Genomic DNA, 18,875 nt, shown 5'->3' with positions numbered 1-18,875 from the left:
GCCATTTCACCCTCCAGCCTCGATATATAAGGCTATGAACGCTATGCTAATATTCTACCTCGTCCTATATTAAGTCTACAGCTTCCTCACGAGATATAAATATCTTACCGATCTTATCGTCGTCGATCTTATCGTCTAAAGCCACAACGGAGTCGTCATCGACTAGGTAGTAGTTAAATAAACTAAGCGTAGCGGCATCTATCGCGTTTATTGCTATAAATTCATTGCTCTCTTCAAGATTATCTGGAAGTGATGTCGATATATCTATAACTCCTATACACAAATCTTCTATCCATTCTTTAAAGTTCGGACGTTGATTTAGTGTACCCCCCTTCGAATCTCGCACTACGTTATAATCCTACCTAGTCTCCTTCGTTCGATCTATAAAGTAAAATATTTCGTAGTAGACTATTAATATAGTACTATATCGCTTTATCTCTTTACGAAGGGCCTAATACTTTCCGAGAAGATATTTGTATTCTAAATCGAGGGTATAGAGTCTATAATTAGTGTATTCGAATCTTCGACGTAGCGTACGAAGTTCACCGTTAATTTCTCGAAGACTATCGTTCTAGCCTTAATCCTTAAGTGCGTTTAATAACGCCTATATTTTCTTATTAGTCTTTACGCGAGCTTCAGTATATTTTCTAACTCCTTCGTTTAATATATCTTACGTAGAGTCTATTCTCTAGCCTAAACGCTTTTCCGTAATATCTAGTGTATAGGTAACTAATGCTTGTTCTTTACGTCTAGTTAATTCATTAATTCCCTTAGCGAATCTACCCGTAGATGTATCTTTTACACTATCGACCTTCGGTAAAGGAGCTACCCTAATTTTACTAGTACTTGTTAATATACTATATAAAGTATATTTAGTAACCGTCCGATTATATCGCTCGAGGTAGTTAATTATAATAGTAACCGAAAATATCTCTTTTGGCTAAGTATCCTTCCTAGCCTTGACCTAGTTATTAAGTTGTTCGTATTTCTAAACCTACTCTTTAATTAGTTTCTTTCCTAGACCTTTATTATAGAGATAACTACGCGGCGAGAAGTATTCGAGAGCTTCTATATATCGGCTTTATTTGTTTATCGGGAATCTTTCAATTACTCTCTTTAGTTTATCTTTCGTGAACTTCTTCTATTGGTTTAGGTGATCGCTCAGTAATTTCGAATATCGTTCTACGCTCTTCTTTCGAGATTTCTTCGCTTCGATTGACTTTCCTTGGCTAATAACTATATTAAGATTACTCTTAGCGTTTCCGCGTCGAGGAGTATATAGTCTCCTCCCTTCCCTATATAAATTTATTTTGCGTAGAAACTCCTTAGCCACGTTATTTCTAACCTTTTTCTTAGATATCTCTAAGGGCTTATCGTGATCTTTCTTACTAAAGTCAAAATCTTCTAGATCACTTGCAGTTTATTCCGAATCGTCGCTCGATATTATATTTTTTTCATTATCGAATCTTGTACCGACAAGTATCTCTAATATCGGTATCTCTCTATCATTCTCATCTACTCTTATACCTAAGTATATTTCAATACTGTATACCATCGGTTTCCACTAAGTATCGTCCGGGTAATTAAGTTCTACGGTTAAAATTACGGTACGAAGTGTATTTTCTTATTGTCGCTATAGGATTGTCGGTGTATCTACCTCCGATTCCTTAAGTCTAGCTACCTTAAGGATTACTAATTCTCCCTTACGGTAGATACCTAGTTCTCGCTTTAGATTAAATTTCGTAAGTTTAAAGGCTATAGATCTCTTATACTGTTTCTTCGCCCGGCTCTTTAGTGCCTTATTACTAGCTTAAATTAGTTTCGCCGTCTTCGGTACTAGCGTTATAGGTTTTATCGCTTTCCGCGCTTTCTTTAGCGTAGATTACTCGGTAGATTCGATCGCTTTTCGCTTCGTATTCTCGACTGATGTAACTAACTTCGGCTATTCAGCATTCGATCGCTAGTCCATTAGGATCTACGCCGGTTCCTGTACAGTAGTCGATAATGTAGCGTAGGTATCCATAGATTTCGGATCTCGCCCCGTCGCCCGTAACGGATTACCTATCGAGGGCTTATCTATATTCTTGATTTAGATTCCCTCTTCGCCTAAGTCGATACCGAAGATAGTCTCTAGGCCCAATTCAGAACGATAAACGCGGAAAATCTTATTCTCCCTAATTATTCGCCTAATCTTACTCTCCTAGATCGTATTCTTATCGTCGATAATTAGTAACGCCGCTATATATCTAAAGTTCATAGCAATCGTTCTAGTATTATCTATATAGATATACTCCTCTCGCGGATAATCCTTACCCTCGTTAAGTATATCTTACAAGTTTTTATAAACAATTTTTCTTCGAGAAACTAGGATCTCTAGCTTTTAAATCGTCCACTTCTCCTCTATAGTAATATAACTATCGACCAAGGAGCGCTAATTATCCTATAGATAGACCTTTGTAAATAGCCCAGTAATAAAGTCGTCTCGCTTTATTAGGGATCGCTAAGGGTATCAAAACACGTAGGCAGCGTTAGTAAATATCGACCGTATCTTCCCTTCTATAATATATAATACTTACTTCTAGTTATACGAGTTAGCTACCCTATCCCTATCTTCCCTTATAAAACAGCAAAATCAAATAATAGCAAGATTCCTCGTAGCAGCTAGATCCGTCTTCGCAAAGGAATCATTAAAGTCTAATTAAGTTCGTCGACCTTTTAAGTCTCTAAGCTTAGAGCGCCTTCTCCTATTATAAAGAGATCGGCCCCAAAGATATCGAGATAGTAAGGAAAAGAAAGAAGTAATAGATAGGAGAGGGTAGTAGATATAGACCCGCTAGTCGCACCCAAAGCAACTATAAGGTAAGAGTGCCGGTAAAATAAAAGTTAAATCACTCACTATCCCATCACATCCTTAGTTAAAAGTTATATTTTAAACGCAAAATACCCTCTAATACGAGACCTTATATTTTGCTATTACCGTCCTTATCATAGTCCTCTTTCCATCTTTTTTTTTTTTTTTTTTATAAGCTATATCGCGCGATCTATATCATTACTATCCTAATATTATTTTTTATAATTATATACCCCTATTATTAGTAACTTATCTTAGTACGAGACCTAATAATCTAAAACTAGCTAACTCCGACACTCGTCCCGATACGAGACGTATAAAATCGCCTAAAATTCTAAACTTCCAGGGATATACCTTAATCTCCTACTTTTATATAGATACAAGACTTAATTAGTACGAGACTCAATAGTACACTAGCCATTGCTTCTCTATCCTTACTATATCAACCATAACGCCTAAACACTAAACTCCTTCCCTTCTCTCAGTTAGTTACATTACCGCTATAAAGCCAATTCTACAAATTAACTTTACGGGCTCGCCAAAAATTCTATCCTTTATCTCCATATACCCCTAGATATTAAACTTTATATAAAGTCTAGATCTCATCACTAACTGTAAGGTTTAGGTCGTTTATACCTAGATTTCATTATAGAACCCTATCTATAGTAACTTTAGCCTATTTCCACAAGGACTTCTACTCCGTAGCTATAGCCCTAAGGCGGCGAGCTATCTTATCGTTATTTCTCGGAATATTCACTCTAGTCTAAGGGTCTAGCCTCTCCTCCCTCTAGATCTAAATCTTAATATTATTGAGGTGGTATATCCCCTTAATAGTATCTAAGTCTAGGGCCATCAGTTTCTCTAACTTCCTATTTCTCGAGATTAAGTATAAACGATATAGCCCCTCCTACCAAGGTTTAAGTTTATAGGAGTATTATTTATCTTATTACATTCGTCTTAATAAGACGGTATCTTCGATCGTAGGCTATCTCGTATTATTTACTTTTATATCCGAACGTTCTACTAAATATTTTTAATTTTCGAACAATCGTTGTATTGCTCGGGTTCGGACTTTATCTACGGCAGCTAAGTATACTGTATATAAAGCTTCTTTAAGTCCTTAATCTATAACCGGCGTCTACTTAGCAATCCTAGAATATATTTCGATAGATCTTAGCTAGTCTTCAAATTCTTCAATAGCGAATATATAACGTAGCTACCATCTAAACAGCAGCTACGTAAACGTATACCTATATATCCTTATATATCGTATATTAAGTTCCGCGACGACTAGTGCTATATATAAATCCTACTTAAAGATTACATTAGAGTTTATCTATAATATCTTCCTTAATTGTCCTAGCACTAGTCTTACACTCGACTCGAAGAGGCCAACGCTCTAAGGGTAGATTATAGACGCCTTTACGTATCGTATCGCCTTTTAGTTTAGTATCTATAAGAAAATCCTTTTCATAAAATAGGACCCGTTATCCGAGTAAATAAGTCTTATATACCCAAAAACCGTAATTACGTAATGCCATAGAAACCACCACGAGTTCGTAGAGACAGCGGCCTTCACGGGATACGCGAATATATACCTCGAGAAGTAATCCGTATATACCACGATATAGCGCGCTCCCGACTTCGCAATAAATATAAACGAACCAATGTAATCGATACCACCGCAGTCTATCGGCTATATAAACAAGATAGGCAGCAAACCCTAGGAGAGACGTAGAGGACCTAGAAACTAACATTCTAGGCAAGATCTATAGAATTTAAAGATATCCTATATTCTACTAGACTACCAAACGATACCAATAGCTCGTGCACTTATAATCCGCTCGCTCTAATAGCCGTAGACTTTATATAGTTCCTTAAGCTATAAGGGAATTTCATTTTACGTAATGTATTTCGATATTTTTCCGTTTCTCTCAATATAGCTAAGTTCGTTCGGTCGAGGGGGCTAAGTTTCTAAATTATTAATCAGTACCACCTTTCTCGCGGCTCTCTTAACAATTCGTTCTAAGGATATATTAAGCACCCTAGTCATCTCGACCTTACCTATTTTCTTATAGCGAAGGATCGGGCCATACTACTCGTCGTCCTTTAGATACTCCTAGCCAACTAGATCTTTAGAACCTAGATTAGCATCCTTATTATCAAACTACGTAGTAGAGGCTAATAGATTATCTCGCTCCACTAGTATAACCAGCATCGTATCTTCTAAGCTACATTTATTTCGAACAACTCGGTATAAGTTACGAACAACTACCAATTTATCGCCTTCAGCTTAGCCATCAGGCGTAAGATCTACAATCAAAAAATCTTCTTCGTCCTTATATAGTGTACGATAGCCGTGATCTAGCCTAATACGAGATAGGCCATTAGCGACGACCAATGTTTTTCTAGGAATATACTTAACGTTAAGCCAGAATTCTCTAAACTTTAGCTACTATCGAGCAATCCTCTTATACCCGTCATCGCTATTCAATACCTTCAGCAATACGAAATGATTAATATATATAAGAATTAGATATTTAGTACCAATAACTAACCAGCGCACTTCTATCAATAATTTAAGCAATACTAGAGCTTCTCGTTTAGTTATAGAATATCTTATTTCTATAGCATTAAATATAAAAGACATAAATATAATAAACTAGATATCTCCCTAGTCTTTATTACTAATTAACGTCCCTAACTCGACCGTAGAAAGCTAGAAGAGAACTCCGCCCCTACTAGTTTTTAAAGCGTCCGTAGCCAAGTAATATTGTACATTTCGATCACCGCCCGACAAGGAAATATAGACTACAGCATTTCGCGTAGCGTTAAAAGCCCGCTAGTGCTCTTTTCTCTAATTAAACCTAACGTTCAAGGTAACTTTTCGCTTACGCCCGTCCTTCTTAAATTCTTAGACTTCCTACAGTACTACGATACATAAGATCTAATCCCAATCCGCCCGACCAGGAATAAATCTTATAACGTATAGAAGCTAATACAAAAATATATATAGTTCCTTATTAGTCTTTAGGGTTAGCCAATTCTAGAAGGCTACGATCCTTTTTACTAATGGCCTCAGTCTATAGTAGTCGATATAATGTCCTAAAATATTCACTTCTAATACAAAGAAGAGATATTTCTTCGGGTTTAGTGATATCTTCGCCTATACCACTCGTAGAAAGTACTATTTATAAAGAAAGCTAAACAATATCTTAAAGTCTAATGCTCCGCTAAAATCATTATCTTAATAGTATCTAAATACTATATCCGGTATATACATTACTAATTCTAGTTCTTTATATAGACTAAGGATAGAACTAGTCATAATATTCTTAAACCTTATATAAGTCCTAGAAGCTCTAGTTAGGCCTTATCCTATTCGTATATACATAAACTAACCTAAGGCCGTTAAGAAGGCTACCTTATATTAGTGTGGCTCGTAGATATCGATTCCCTAGTAACCGTTCGTACCATTAGCCTAAAACTTATATCGACTATTCTTCTTTAACAAATCATTAAGTATAGGCTTTATTCTACGTTAAGGATAATTAGACTTAATCGTAACATTATTTAACTTAATATAGTTATATACTATCCGTAGTCCTCCCTTCTCCTTTAGAGGATATATTATTCTCGATATATATAGCGAATTATATCTTACAATAATACTATACCTTAATAGAAGTAAAAGATTCTTCTACTACCACGCCAACTTAGCTTCACTATATAGTAATAACTTCACTACTCTAGGAATATAGTCTAGAAAGGTAGATATACGGTATTTAACTAAATTGATCTTCGATATACTTATCACCTTAGTAATAAAGAGATCTCTCTAAGTATACAGTAGAAGGGCTATACGCTATCTTTCCTCTTTAGACCTAATAAGATCTTCTATTAGATATAGGCTTAACTCGACCTATATAGTAGTCTATTCTTACACTACATTTAGTTCCAATCCACGGCGATAAGAATATAGTCTCCTTTCCGTTGGGAATCCTAACTTTAGTCCAGAGAATTCCTCATCTAGCCAGTTCTTAGCCTTAATTTATTTAGGTACTTAGTTCCTAATTATCGCCTTAATTATATTTACTTCTACGATCCTAGTAGTAGTTAGTAGCTACGGGGTATCGCCCCTAATTTTTATCCTAGTGGACTATAATATTATCTCTTCGCCGGCATCGATCTCTAAGTTCGTAGCCATCGTAGCGCTATAGGCTATAGCTCTAATCTCTAGTTTTAGTGATTCTTGGCCCTTAGTTATACAATTATATATAGTGCGAGACTAAGGCTTAGGTAAGTTATATATCTTACCCCCGTTTGTTTATCTCGCACCCGTCCGTTCGAACCTTATAATTCTATCGAATATATAATATTTCTTTAATTTCGGCACAATTTCGAATCTATTCCTCTCGAGTGGTACCACCCGTAGACGTCTTCGAATTCTTTTCCTACACTTCCTATCCAATGGCTACACTATATCTTATATTACCACTTTAAGTAAGAGTCTTAACCGTTGTAACCTAGAGCTACATTTATCACTCCTAGCCTAGCTCACCAAAACGTCGGGGTCGTCACTTATCGTATCACTCTTACCTAGTTATTAACTACCACTATTAAGGTCTAAGTCCTTTAATAGTGGTTATCTTTTAGCTTATCGATATTATTATCTAATTCTTCTAACTACTTCATTTCATTATCTTCGCTATCTTCGTTAGTGCTCTAATTAGTTTCCTTACTTTTAGCAATAAACTTATTAATTATATCATCAAGGATATCTTTAGAGTCGTCAACCAACAATCCCTTTACAATACAATCGAGTTATTCAATCATTCTTATCGAAGTCGCAGATCCCTTTAACACTTCAATTACGGTTCGACTTAACTATTTATATCGATTCAAGTATATATCGAAAAGCTTCGTAGTTATACTCGACTTAGTATCTAGCTATCTTTCGATTATTATGTAGCTTCTAGATATAGGGTTCAGTATTTAATACTAATCCTTCCTATATAGACCAATTAACTTTATAGACTATATCTAGCTCTAGCTTAGAAGGAGAGTATAACTCGTTCTTACTCTCGATAAGATATATACCAGAATATTACTCTTTACTCCTATAATCTTAATCTATATTTAAATATACCTAGGTAATAATAAGGTTCTACTATCGTATCTACGAACACTAAGTAATTGATTAGGGATTATAGTTATATTCATTTTTTTAGCAACCTATTCCGGAATTAAGTTAACTATAGCGCCACCATCGAGAAGGACTCGTTCGATTTTATAATTATTACCACCGTCTCTTAGAGAAATAATAGCCCTAGTGTAAAAGTTTAGGATTAGGTTAGGGACCTTACGTCGTACTTCTATTAGTGTAGCCTCAATCTTCGGGAGACTCTACACTATATATTATTCTACATCAGTAGCATTAACTCTCGTTTTTTTATTTACAGTAGTAGATAGCTTCTTCTTTGCTAGCCTACCCTTCTTCGCCTTCTACTTTTCGCTAGGCTAGAGTTTAAAGGACTTTAAGATTTATACCTTAATCTTAGTATTTATATTTACTAGCTACAAAAGCGAATATTTTAGAATAGAGATATTAAGAATCTCTACTATATTCGAAAGTCTCTTACCCTAAAGACTAACTAAGCTACGCTTCGCTAGTTTAACTTCACTATTCTTTACTGATTCTAAGCCAATATTAATAATAGTATAAGATATAGATCTAGTCTAAGTAGACACCTCCCGCCCTAGCGTAAAAGCATCATCAAGCCTAGCTTTATCTACTTTCCTCTTATACTTAAGTATAAGGATATTATTTACATTGACATCGAACTTATTATTTAGAATAATTTCTTAGAAGTGCGTATTAGCTACACTATAGCGAGAATCCTATAATTACTAAATTAGATACACCTAACTATCGTAGTCTTTATTATACTAGTTTTAAGTAACGTAGCTATTATAATCACCGGCCAGTTAAGTAAGTAACGCTCTAATAGACTACCCCGCAACGCCAGGATTCGTCGGATTGTTCGGGCCTAAGAAATTATTATAGTTATTCCGAGTAAAAGGGTTAGTTAAGTTACGGCGTTTCGCTTATTTTGACCGTAGCTGTTGTTGCAATTCCTTTAGCAAGTGTTGGTTCGAGCATTGTGGCGCTATATAGCCGTCTTATCTTCTACAACGGAAGTACACTAGTAGTATACGGCCGTTTATAACCTAGACTATATCTTTCAATGCTATTCCACTTACCGGTTAAGAGAATCCCGTTAGTTAAGCTGGACGCTACCACTAATTTTGGCCTTATTGGTTAGAATCTCGCGCCGGATCCAATCCTACTCGTTATCCATTTTTTATACTAAAGTCTTAATACTGTTTGTTTAGACCTCGTCCCTATTGGCTTCTGAGATTTAGATTTCCTAGTGTAGTAGTTATCTTCTCTATTACCTTATAGAAGGCTTAGTCTCTAGGAGTAAGGTCTAGATAACTTTTATAGCCCATAAATTTATTAGTCTAGTCTATACCTTCTCGCTTAATACGCGTCGCGCCTTTTAGAACATTAATAGCCTAGTTAAGTGTAATGTATTTATCTCTACCAACTATAGTACCTATAACTAAGCGAATCTAGGGGTTAGATAATCCATCAATTATAGTATCTATAAGGTCTCTCTTAATCTACCTATCCTTATTAGAAAGATAGCGTTATAGATCACGGACCTTATCTAAATAGCTAGGGACTAATAGATTTCCTTATACCAACTATCCTAAGTCTCGGTATACCGAGCGCCTCGCCGTCGTCTTTAGTCGTCTTAGAAATCTCTTCAATAGAGCCTTAGATAGTTTATCGTAGTCGTCAACAATTTTATTATTAAGACCCGAGAACCAGCGGAAAGTAGTCGAGCTATATACAATATATCCAGTCAACTCCGTAGCTCGGGCTTAAGAGAACTCTACGGTAGCGTCTTCACTAGTAAATAAAGACTTTCTCGTTAGCTATATATTTCGGACTTATCTTACGAATATCACTAAATCAACAATATTATCCTCCCTAGAGAATATACTAATCTAAGTTAACCCTATTTCGAGATCGTACTCGAGGCGAGATTGTAAGCTAAATAGAGAATTAGAAGTAAGTGTTAACTTTATCTCCTACGGTATATTCGTCTTAATTAATAATCCTATAGTCGTCTTAGTCTACGAATCTATATTATCACCTTTCTAGAAGGAATCTTTCAAAGTATTCGATTTTAAGAATAGATCGTACGTAATACTCGTAGTTTCGAATCTTAGCTGTTCAATCGGACTAGTGGACTCGTAACTTTTAGTGCTCGAATCGTCTAAGAACTGTAAAAGAGGCCTAGTTTTCTTTCTTAGCTTTAGTGTTGTATCAAAATCTTGCATCGATAACAATTAGTGTTAAGTAGAAGTGGGTGCCTCCCACTACGTAGGCAGATATTTTGGGTTAATCTCCTCTAGGATAATACTGGACTTACTCTAGGAGTTTAATATAGTACGAGACTCGTGGCTATTTAGCTTCACTATACAAACCAAAGCCGTTAACTAATGGTAAGTCTTTCGATAACTCTTAATTCTCTATTAGCAGTCGAAAGCGTATTCTCGTCTCTATCGCTAGGGATCACCCAAGCCACCAGTAGGTCGAGGTAGGGGTTAGTGCTGCCTAGCGAGATAGGCTAATTTATGTAGTTTTGTTTTAGGTAGGTACGGGGTTGTCTATTATAGCGTAGGATAGTCCAAATTTACCACCTCGTATTGTAGTGATAATCCGGTGTAGATTAATAACAATGCTCTTTCAAGGTGATGCAGGTAAGGGCTTAGAGATTTCAGGGAGGTCTAGAGGACTCGTTTCTATGGTGTAGGGCCGTACTCGAAGGAGGATCGTCTATCAACCAGAACGATAGACGACGGAGACAAAACAACGCCCACAGACTCGTCAAACTCGTCTAGAAGACTCTCACATCTCTCAAGGGATCTCACAACCAATCAGAAAGGTGTCGGGAGGGGTTCACCATTTGTTGGAATGACTCAGAGCGCTCAATGTAACGTGGGGGTAAGCATGGTATTGTGTAAATCTGAGGGAGCGTCTGGCAGACAGATGTAGGCCTGCGCCAAGCTATCTAATAGGGAAGGTGCGGCGATGGCCCAACAGCGTAGGTTCGAGCACCACCTCGTGGGCAGAATCCATGCCGATGAATGGTGATTTGCTCGACGAACCCCAAGACCAACAAAGACACCGACATGTTTCCAAGACTTGCTGGCTCGTGCATTCGCAGCATGTATCCCATCGGGGCCTAGAACAAATTCCACGCAGCCGTTGTGGCCCAGCGCAGTTCTTGCGCCTGGAGGCTGTGCTTGATCGTTTCTGGCCTAGTGAGATTCAACGTCATCTCAATCTCGCCAGGAACACTCGTTTGGGGCCTTTAATATTGGGGCCATCGCCTAAGGGGATCGAAGACCTGGTACTCCGTAGATTTTTCTGTTTTACTCATTCTCAGTCTTCATTTTCTACGCCTACACCTCCATTTCCATTCTCAAGAAACCCATTCACATACAAGTTCTAGTTTTTCGCCGACATTTCTTTCGTTCTCGATTCGTCTTCGACTTTAATCATATGGCGGCGAGATTCTCCAGATCGGGAGCCTGCCAAATCCACTCTCTCCCCACTCCCCGCAAATCATGAATTCCAACTGTCTGCAATACCACCAAGAATATGAACTGTCAAGAACGAGTACAAACGTCACCGAAGAGCAAGACGTTGACCTTCCTTACTACGAGCACGAAACCTCCCACGACGACCCCCAATCTCACCTCCTCACCGGCAACACCGTACAAGGGATTGCGAAACTAGATGCATCCCGACTCGCATGCCTGACTCCAACATGGCTTCGCAACCAATACCTACCACGACGCCCACGGACGCGAACGAAGCGTCGCTCCCGCCGATGTACATGCTCCCCTAGATCTTTTGCTCGAAAGTTCGCGTTGTTCTGCTATACCCTTATTACGACGATTGTGGTCATCGTGGTTGCTGGCGGCGTCTTCTTCCCCGGCTACACGAAACTTCCACCTCACTACCAAGCCTTGAAGCGACAGGTGTTGGCCTCTGATGCTCCGGGGCGCGCCAATCAGCAGCAACAAAAGGTGTTCATTGCAGCGAGTCTCTCCGATAAAGAGGGCAAGTTGTTCTCCGGGGACTGGGGGAAGAATGTCTTGGAGTTAATACGGATATTGGGACCAGAAAACGCGTTCTTGTCAATATATGTGAATGACTCCGGGCCCGAGTCGAAAAGGACATTCGAAGAGTTCGGACAGCATGTTCCTTGTGACCACGCTCTGGTTTTCGAGGACTATCTGGACTGGGACCAACTGGAACATCTCAAACTGCCAGGTGGTTCAAAGCGTGTCAAACGCATCGAATACCTGTCCGAAGTTCGCAACAGAGCTTTGCGGCCACTCGAAACATCAACTACCATGTTCGACAAACTGTTGTACCTAAACGACGTCTATTTCCACCCGGTGGACGCTGCACAACTATTATTCTCGACACATACCGTGGCGGAAGGGAGGACCGATTACCGAGCGGCATGCGCCGTGGATTTCATCAACCCTTTCAAGTTCTACGATACCTATGCCACCAGGGATCTCGAAGGCTACGGCATGGGGTTGCCATTTTTCCCTTGGTTTTCCGCTAATGGTGACGAACAAAGCCATCAGGATGTCCTGGATGGCACAGATGCGGTTCGAGTCAGGAGTTGCTGGGGAGGTATGGTGGCATTCGATGCGGGCTTTTTCCAGAAACAACCAGGATCGGAATACATACCAACGGCTGGAAACCAAAGTCCTAGCAATCTCACTGCGCCATACCGATTCCGCGCCGAGAAGGACACCTTCTGGGATGCCTCGGAATGCTGCCTTATCCAGGCGGATATTCAGGATCCGGAACCCGGCCAGTCAGGTATCTACATGAACCCGTTTGTCCGAGTCGCGTACGACACCAGGACACTATCCTGGTTGGGCTTCACTCGACGGTTTGAGCGCCTGTATACTCCTGTTCACTGGCTGTTGGATTTTGTGACCAACACACCAAGGTACAACCCAAGAAGACATGAGCAGCCGTGGCAGCAAGTCTCGGAAACTACTTGGATTCCTGATGAAACGTTGGAGCAGGGTGGCTCTTTTCAAGAGGTCACTAGGATAGCTACCCACGCGGGTTATTGTGGCCGCCGAGGTCTTGCTGTTATGAAAGAGGATGGTGATATTGTCGAAGGGGAACATAACTGGGAAAGTGTACCAGTTCCTTCTTGAGATGCATAGCGACGGCGTTCCGGTGGGCTGACTTTTGGGTCAACAATGGATAGAAACAACAATGAAGGGTCGTTGTTACAGGCTGGACTTCCGTATCGGCGTGGAATCGAATTGATGGTTGTCGACCGTCAGCCCAAAAGGTGATCAATATGAAAAGAAGCATTGAAGTCCCTCAAAGCCAAGTTGGACTTGATGGCAGTTGGGTCGCCGTCATGTTCACTTCAACATTTTATTTCCCAGTTCGTACCGCCTTCGGTTTATGATTTCACTACGAGCGGCCGCTAAGACCTGCCGGCTGCCCTGCTCTCAGGTTCTGTTGTTGTCTATGTTGTGGTGGCTTCTCGCGCGTTTTTCATCTCACTTCACTCTTTCACCTACCTTACCTTTGTGAAATCGCGACTCAACTCACTTCAAATCATCCTGCACTTCTTTCATTCCTGTGATCGCTGAGACATTTTCATCAACATGGCGCGTCGTATTGACGACCCCAACAATCTCAACGCTTTTCTGCGTCTGATAAACGGCACTCCGCTGTCTGCGAGTCCAAACGCACGCCCGGCTGCGGCTACTCAGGTACGTCTCACGTTCACCTTATATATATATCACCGCGAAGGATCGTCACTGACTATGCTAAAGACCTTGCTTCCTACTGCCCCCCTCAACGACACGCGCGATCAGACTGAACATGAATCAGAGCATGTTGAGACCACGACTGCTCCTGGCAGCACCGCTCCATCTGTTGAGGCAAGCCCTGCTGCCGGATCTCGTGCTCCACCACCAACACCCGAGACTCAGATGGGCAATGCGGATAAGATCGCTCCTCTCGACCCCATCCGGGAAGATGATGGTGATGGGTTGAGTGAGGAAAGAGGTACGCCAGTCAAGGCACCTGCTCAGCAATCGCCTCAAGTTCCCTATTCACCTGAGAGAATGGCTACTCCAAGCAGGGCTACTCCAGCCAGATCCGTCCTTGGTGAAATGCCAACGAATTTGACGCCAACCCAACGAAGACTCCTTGTGAAGACGCGAACCGACATTGGCGAGGAGGACAAGATGAGAATCATACAGAAGATGCAGAGCCAAGCTCAGAACTACATGGAGGAGACTGTTGAGAGATTCCGCCAGACAAAGGAAGTCATGCTCGCTCAGGCCCAACGACAAGCCGCAGAGAAGGCGTTATACAATATTTCAGGTATGCCCAAGCCGCTTGCCGTCACCCGAGTCCCCTACTGATGCGATTTCTAGCGAAGCAAGCTGGGGGAGAAGCCGCGGCTGTTCCATTTCCAGATTTCCAGGACGCTCCAGTGACTCCGGCATCAGTTGGTGGGGTGCAATTGTGGGACGCAGATGCTCCTGTCACTCCAACCGAGAATCCTTCTTTCATTGTGGCCTCTACTGCACCGGTTGAGAAGTCCACCCCAGAGAACGTGACCAAGGAACAGCCCGACAATAGCGACAATCTCACACCAGCTCCAAAGGGTGACAACCATGACAGTCCGTTCAAGGCAGCCACTTCTCCGACTATTGTGGTCACCGCAAGCACTGATACTGGCGGAAGTATCAGAGGTACAGATAGCGGCGAAGAGACGCACAGCGAGGGCGAAGACGCAGACACCGGAGATGAGAGCGGCGACGAAGATCGAGAACATCGCACTCACTTCAAGTCCTGGGGAACACCTGCCGCTCGCAATAAGCCAAGTAAGTGAGCATTCACAAGTCCGCGGCGCCACTAATAATTTCAGAATCTCGCGTTCGAATGGTAATACTCACGGGGCTCCCAGCCACTGCAGATTTGACCCTTGTCCAATCCCTTGTTCATGGCGGTGTTGTTGAGTCTATGAGATTGTCTTCTGCCAGTTCTGAGAGCTGCACAGTCAAGGCCCATGTCATCTTCACCTCTGCTGATGCATGTGATAAGTACTACGACAAATATCCCAATGGCTTTGAGGTTCGCTTCCAAGGCAAGAGATACCCGGTGCTTGTCAACAAAGGGGAGAACGTCGACGTGATCAGCGGCATGATGCAGGGATACCTTGACTGCGGAGCCACACGTGTCATCAAGGTCTCTCAGGTCGACGAGGAATGGGGTATCGTGGCATTGAACAAATTGGCAGAAGGCAAGAACAAGGTCCGTCAAGTGGAAGCCGTCCTTGACGCTTATCGCAATGGGGTAAGATCATTCCTTTTGGAGTTTCGAACAGCCGGACTGACTTTGGCAGGAACGTACTATTCATTTCCGCTTCGCCAACATCTCTGACGCCGTCCGATTCAAAGGCATTCTGATCCGAAGCTTTGATTGGGAAGGATGCTCTGTCGACTTTGCTGAGGATCCTTGCTCAAAGGCCACTGGCATCCACTATGATTGAGTGTTGAGAATTCCTCCGGCCTCCGAAGATGTCGTCCATCATATCACAGGTCCAAGTCAAGACTTGATTACGACACGAAGCGAGTGTTATCGAAGTCGGTGCGACAGAATGTGAAAGCGAACAGAGCAATAGGTCTTGCCGTGCTGTCATTAGGATATGTGAATCTGTGTTGAAGAGGGGAGGAAATATTTTCCCGCTGGACAAAGCCGTCACAGCACCCTACGGCTGTGGACTTGTACTGTAGTGCAAGCCAATGAGGCGAGAAACGTCTTTTCTCATCAGAAGAGTACTCACAGTGTCAGAGTAGCTCGTAGCTGTGCGGCAAATAGCCAAGGCGAGAACAAGCAATGCGACATGAATCCACCATCAACCGATCGATTTGGGATTTTCATTTTGCGCATTCCCCCACATTGAACTTTTGCTGTGGACCTTCAGCCTTTTCTTTTCTACCCCTCCAACATCAACAGAACTACTTTTGTTCAAGTTACAGCACTTTGTCTAGGTCTCTTGTACCTAGGTAGGCAGCAGAAAATGGGTCAACCATCCCACCAGGCGTCCAACGCCGTTATTTATACCACCTATGCAGCATTTCTGTGCGCCACATCCTGACTGTCCGCTGCGACCAGTGACTGACCGGATCTCATAGTGCTTTCGGGCTCTTCGTCGCATGGACACTGCGCCATCAGACCAAAGGCGAATACCTTGCATCGTTGCGAACACAGAAGGGTTAGAAATCATACCAAGCCAACACGCTTCTGCACCCAGTAGCTGCAAGTCCTCGTGCTAACGCAGTGGCAGGCATACCTCTGGCCTTCAACTTTATCGCCTCGGGTGAGTGCGCTCGACGGGCGTCGTGTCCCTGAAGCGGCAGCAAAAAGGAGCTTCCGCAGGTGACGCGGAGCGGATACGAAACCCAAACGCAGAACACAATAGACAAACAACATCGAGTTTGAAGGTCTTGCAAAAGATACAATGTTGAAACAGACACTATCTGAGGTTCGTACGGCTTGCATCAACGGCATTGCGCTTCTTCCCGCGCCTCTTCTGGCGAAAAGGGAAAACATTGCAATGTCTTGTATCTGAACGAGCAGGATTCTACAACATTGAAATTGTTTCCTTCGACGCCAGAAAGAGGGTGCAGGAAGAAGCCAATGTGCAGCACTACGGGCGCTTGTGTGAGAGCATTTCCTCGCTTTCTCATCCACCTGTACACATCGCATCGTGTACAGAGATGAGGAGGGAGTGTGAAATGCCTAAAAAAGCACAATGCTGAGATTGTACCGTTAAAACTCGATCAAGTTAATGCTTGCGTGGGAAACGTGCTGCCGCTTCTCCCCCTCTTGTCTCCCCCTTCCTAGCACAAAAGTTCGGACATACTAACAGCACCTTTTCCCCCTGGTGTACAGCTCTAGGATCAGGGATCCTGTTCTCATATCCTCAGATCTCGACCATCGCCGGTGTCCAGGGTCTGGTGGTGTATGCTCTGGCCTCGGCACTGCCGTTGTTGGTCTTTGCATACCTCGGACCGATCATCAGACGAAAATGCCCTGAGGGCTTTGTCCTCACGGAGTGGACGCGACAGCGTTATGGCGCGGCCACAAGCCTCTACCTCTCGGCACTCACGTAGGTCCTACCGTTCCTGACTGATGTCTGCTCTCATCAAAAAGTCGGTGCGCGATGGCTGACCTAAACGAAATGCAGGTTGATCACCCTGTTCTTGTACATGGTTGCGGAACTCTCGGCGCTCCAGCAAATCATCACCGCCCTCACGGGCCTCAACGGCCTCCCCGCCGTCATCGTTGAATGCGCCGTCACGACCATCTACACCTCCCTCGGCGGGTTCAAAGTCAGCTTCATAACCGACAACGTCCAAGGCGCCATGGTGGTGGGGCTGATTATAATCGGCTGCATCACCGTCGGCGTCAAGACGGAAATCAACCACGACCTGATCGAGCGCTCTCACTACCTCGACGCGAGCCTTTTGGGCTGGCAGCTCGTGTACATCTTGCCCGTTGCCATTCTCACGAACGACTTCTTCATCTCGGGATTCTGGATGCGCACGTTCGCCGCGAAGACCGACCGCGACTTGTGGATCGGCGTCAGCATCGCCACCGTCGCCGTCGCCATTATCCTGACTGTGGTCGGCGTGTCGGGCTTGCTCGCGGGCTGGTCCGGCGCACTGGGCGATCCGCCCGAGCAATCTTCCATCGCCTTCTTCTTGCTGCTTGAGCAACTGCCCGCCTGGGTCGTGGGCATCGTGCTCGTCATGACCGTGTCGTTGTCGACCGCGGCGTTCGACAGCTTCCAGTCCGCCATGGTGAGCACGGGGAGCAACGACATTTTCCGGAACCGGCTGAATTTCTGGTACATCCGCATCGCCGTCGTGCTGATCATTTTCCCCGTCGTCGTGGTCGCGCTCAAGTCGCCGAGCGTGCTGCAGATCTATTTGATCAGCGACCTAATCAGCGCGAGCAGCATCCCCGTGCTCGTCATCGGTCTGAGCGAGCGCTGCTACGCGTGGCGCGGCTTCGAAGTCGTCGTCGGCGGCCTCGGTGGCATCTTTACCGTCTTCCTGTTCGGCCTGGTCTATTATGACGGCGACACTAGACTGGCGGGCAATCTGCTCTTGTTGGAACAGGGCCTGTACGGGAACGATTGGAGCGCGTTCGGCGCGTTTGTCGCGGCGCCCGTGGGCGGGGCGCTTTGGGCGCTGGCTGCGTTCGGGTTCAGGCTTGCCATGCAGTGGGCCTGGGCCAAGAAGAACGGTATGAGGTTCGACGCGTTGGATAAGCCGAGTGCGCCGAGTGCGAGCTTTTATACGGGCAATGCGAGTGGACTGGTCGCGGATGGCGAAACGGACAGACAGACAGAGAGGAGCCTGTATACGGATGCGGACGGCGTGGAGAGGAGTGAAGTTGCGGTCAAGGGCAAGTTCTTCTAGTGGTGGGAGAGAAAAAGAATGGGGTATCATTGCTGGGACCACAGTACAGAGGGGTTCAGAACTTGTGGTTATGGACGTCAAAGGTGGAATCAACCTTGTTGGCGAGGGTGAGAGTGAGAGTGAGAGTCAGGAAAAAGCAGTACTGGGGATTCTGGAGCGGTACGGAGTATGTGCTCGCCATTCTGTGTGAATATCAGACTGTGTCTCCGGCATTTCGAGAGTGGCATCATGGCATCCTGTGTGGCATCGAAAAAGGTTCTTCCAGGGACAGGGCGTTATTTACAACTAGTATATCAGTCACTCATTTGCGCATACTTAGGTACATAATTTAATACACAGTCATTCAACATGCCCGCTTGAAGAAGAATGTTTCATGTATTGT

The 18,875-nt window shown here is 43.2% G+C and overlaps 3 protein-coding genes across 4 annotated transcripts; all 3 read left to right on the top strand.

The window, feature by feature from the left end:
* Positions 1-11,359: 11,359 nt before the first annotated feature.
* PV05_07380 (uncharacterized protein) lies at positions 11,360-13,480 on the top strand. Its single transcript, XM_013460198.1, has one exon. It carries the CDS (start codon positions 11,558-11,560, stop codon positions 13,184-13,186), a length of 1,629 nt encoding a protein of 542 aa, XP_013315652.1. The 5' UTR covers positions 11,360-11,557; the 3' UTR covers positions 13,187-13,480.
* A 39-nt stretch (positions 13,481-13,519) lies between these two features.
* PV05_07379 (uncharacterized protein) lies at positions 13,520-15,880 on the top strand. The gene is made up of 5 exons (XM_013460197.1): positions 13,520-13,759; positions 13,823-14,378; positions 14,432-14,884; positions 14,929-15,356; positions 15,406-15,880. The coding sequence occupies exons 1-5, from the start codon at positions 13,652-13,654 to the stop codon at positions 15,550-15,552; spliced, it is 1,692 nt and encodes a 563-aa protein (XP_013315651.1). The 5' UTR covers positions 13,520-13,651; the 3' UTR covers positions 15,553-15,880.
* A 101-nt stretch (positions 15,881-15,981) lies between these two features.
* PV05_07378 lies at positions 15,982-18,844 on the top strand. 2 transcript variants are annotated; one of them, XM_013460196.1, is made up of 5 exons: positions 15,982-16,145; positions 16,199-16,278; positions 16,351-16,383; positions 16,959-17,175; positions 17,254-18,844. In XM_013460196.1, exons 1-5 carry the CDS (start codon positions 16,084-16,086, stop codon positions 18,491-18,493), a joined length of 1,632 nt encoding a protein of 543 aa, XP_013315650.1. In that variant the 5' UTR covers positions 15,982-16,083; the 3' UTR covers positions 18,494-18,844. The 2 variants fall into 2 exon arrangements, with proteins under 2 accessions (XP_013315650.1, XP_013315649.1); XM_013460195.1 differs by having other exon boundaries at positions 16,199-17,175.
* The last annotated feature ends 31 nt before the right edge of the window (positions 18,845-18,875 follow it).

This window comes from Exophiala xenobiotica, assembly GCF_000835505.1.
Source record: "Exophiala xenobiotica strain CBS 118157 unplaced genomic scaffold supercont1.4, whole genome shotgun sequence".
NCBI lineage: Eukaryota > Fungi > Ascomycota > Eurotiomycetes > Chaetothyriales > Herpotrichiellaceae > Exophiala > Exophiala xenobiotica.
This window is presented reverse-complemented; position numbering and strand designations above follow the sequence as displayed.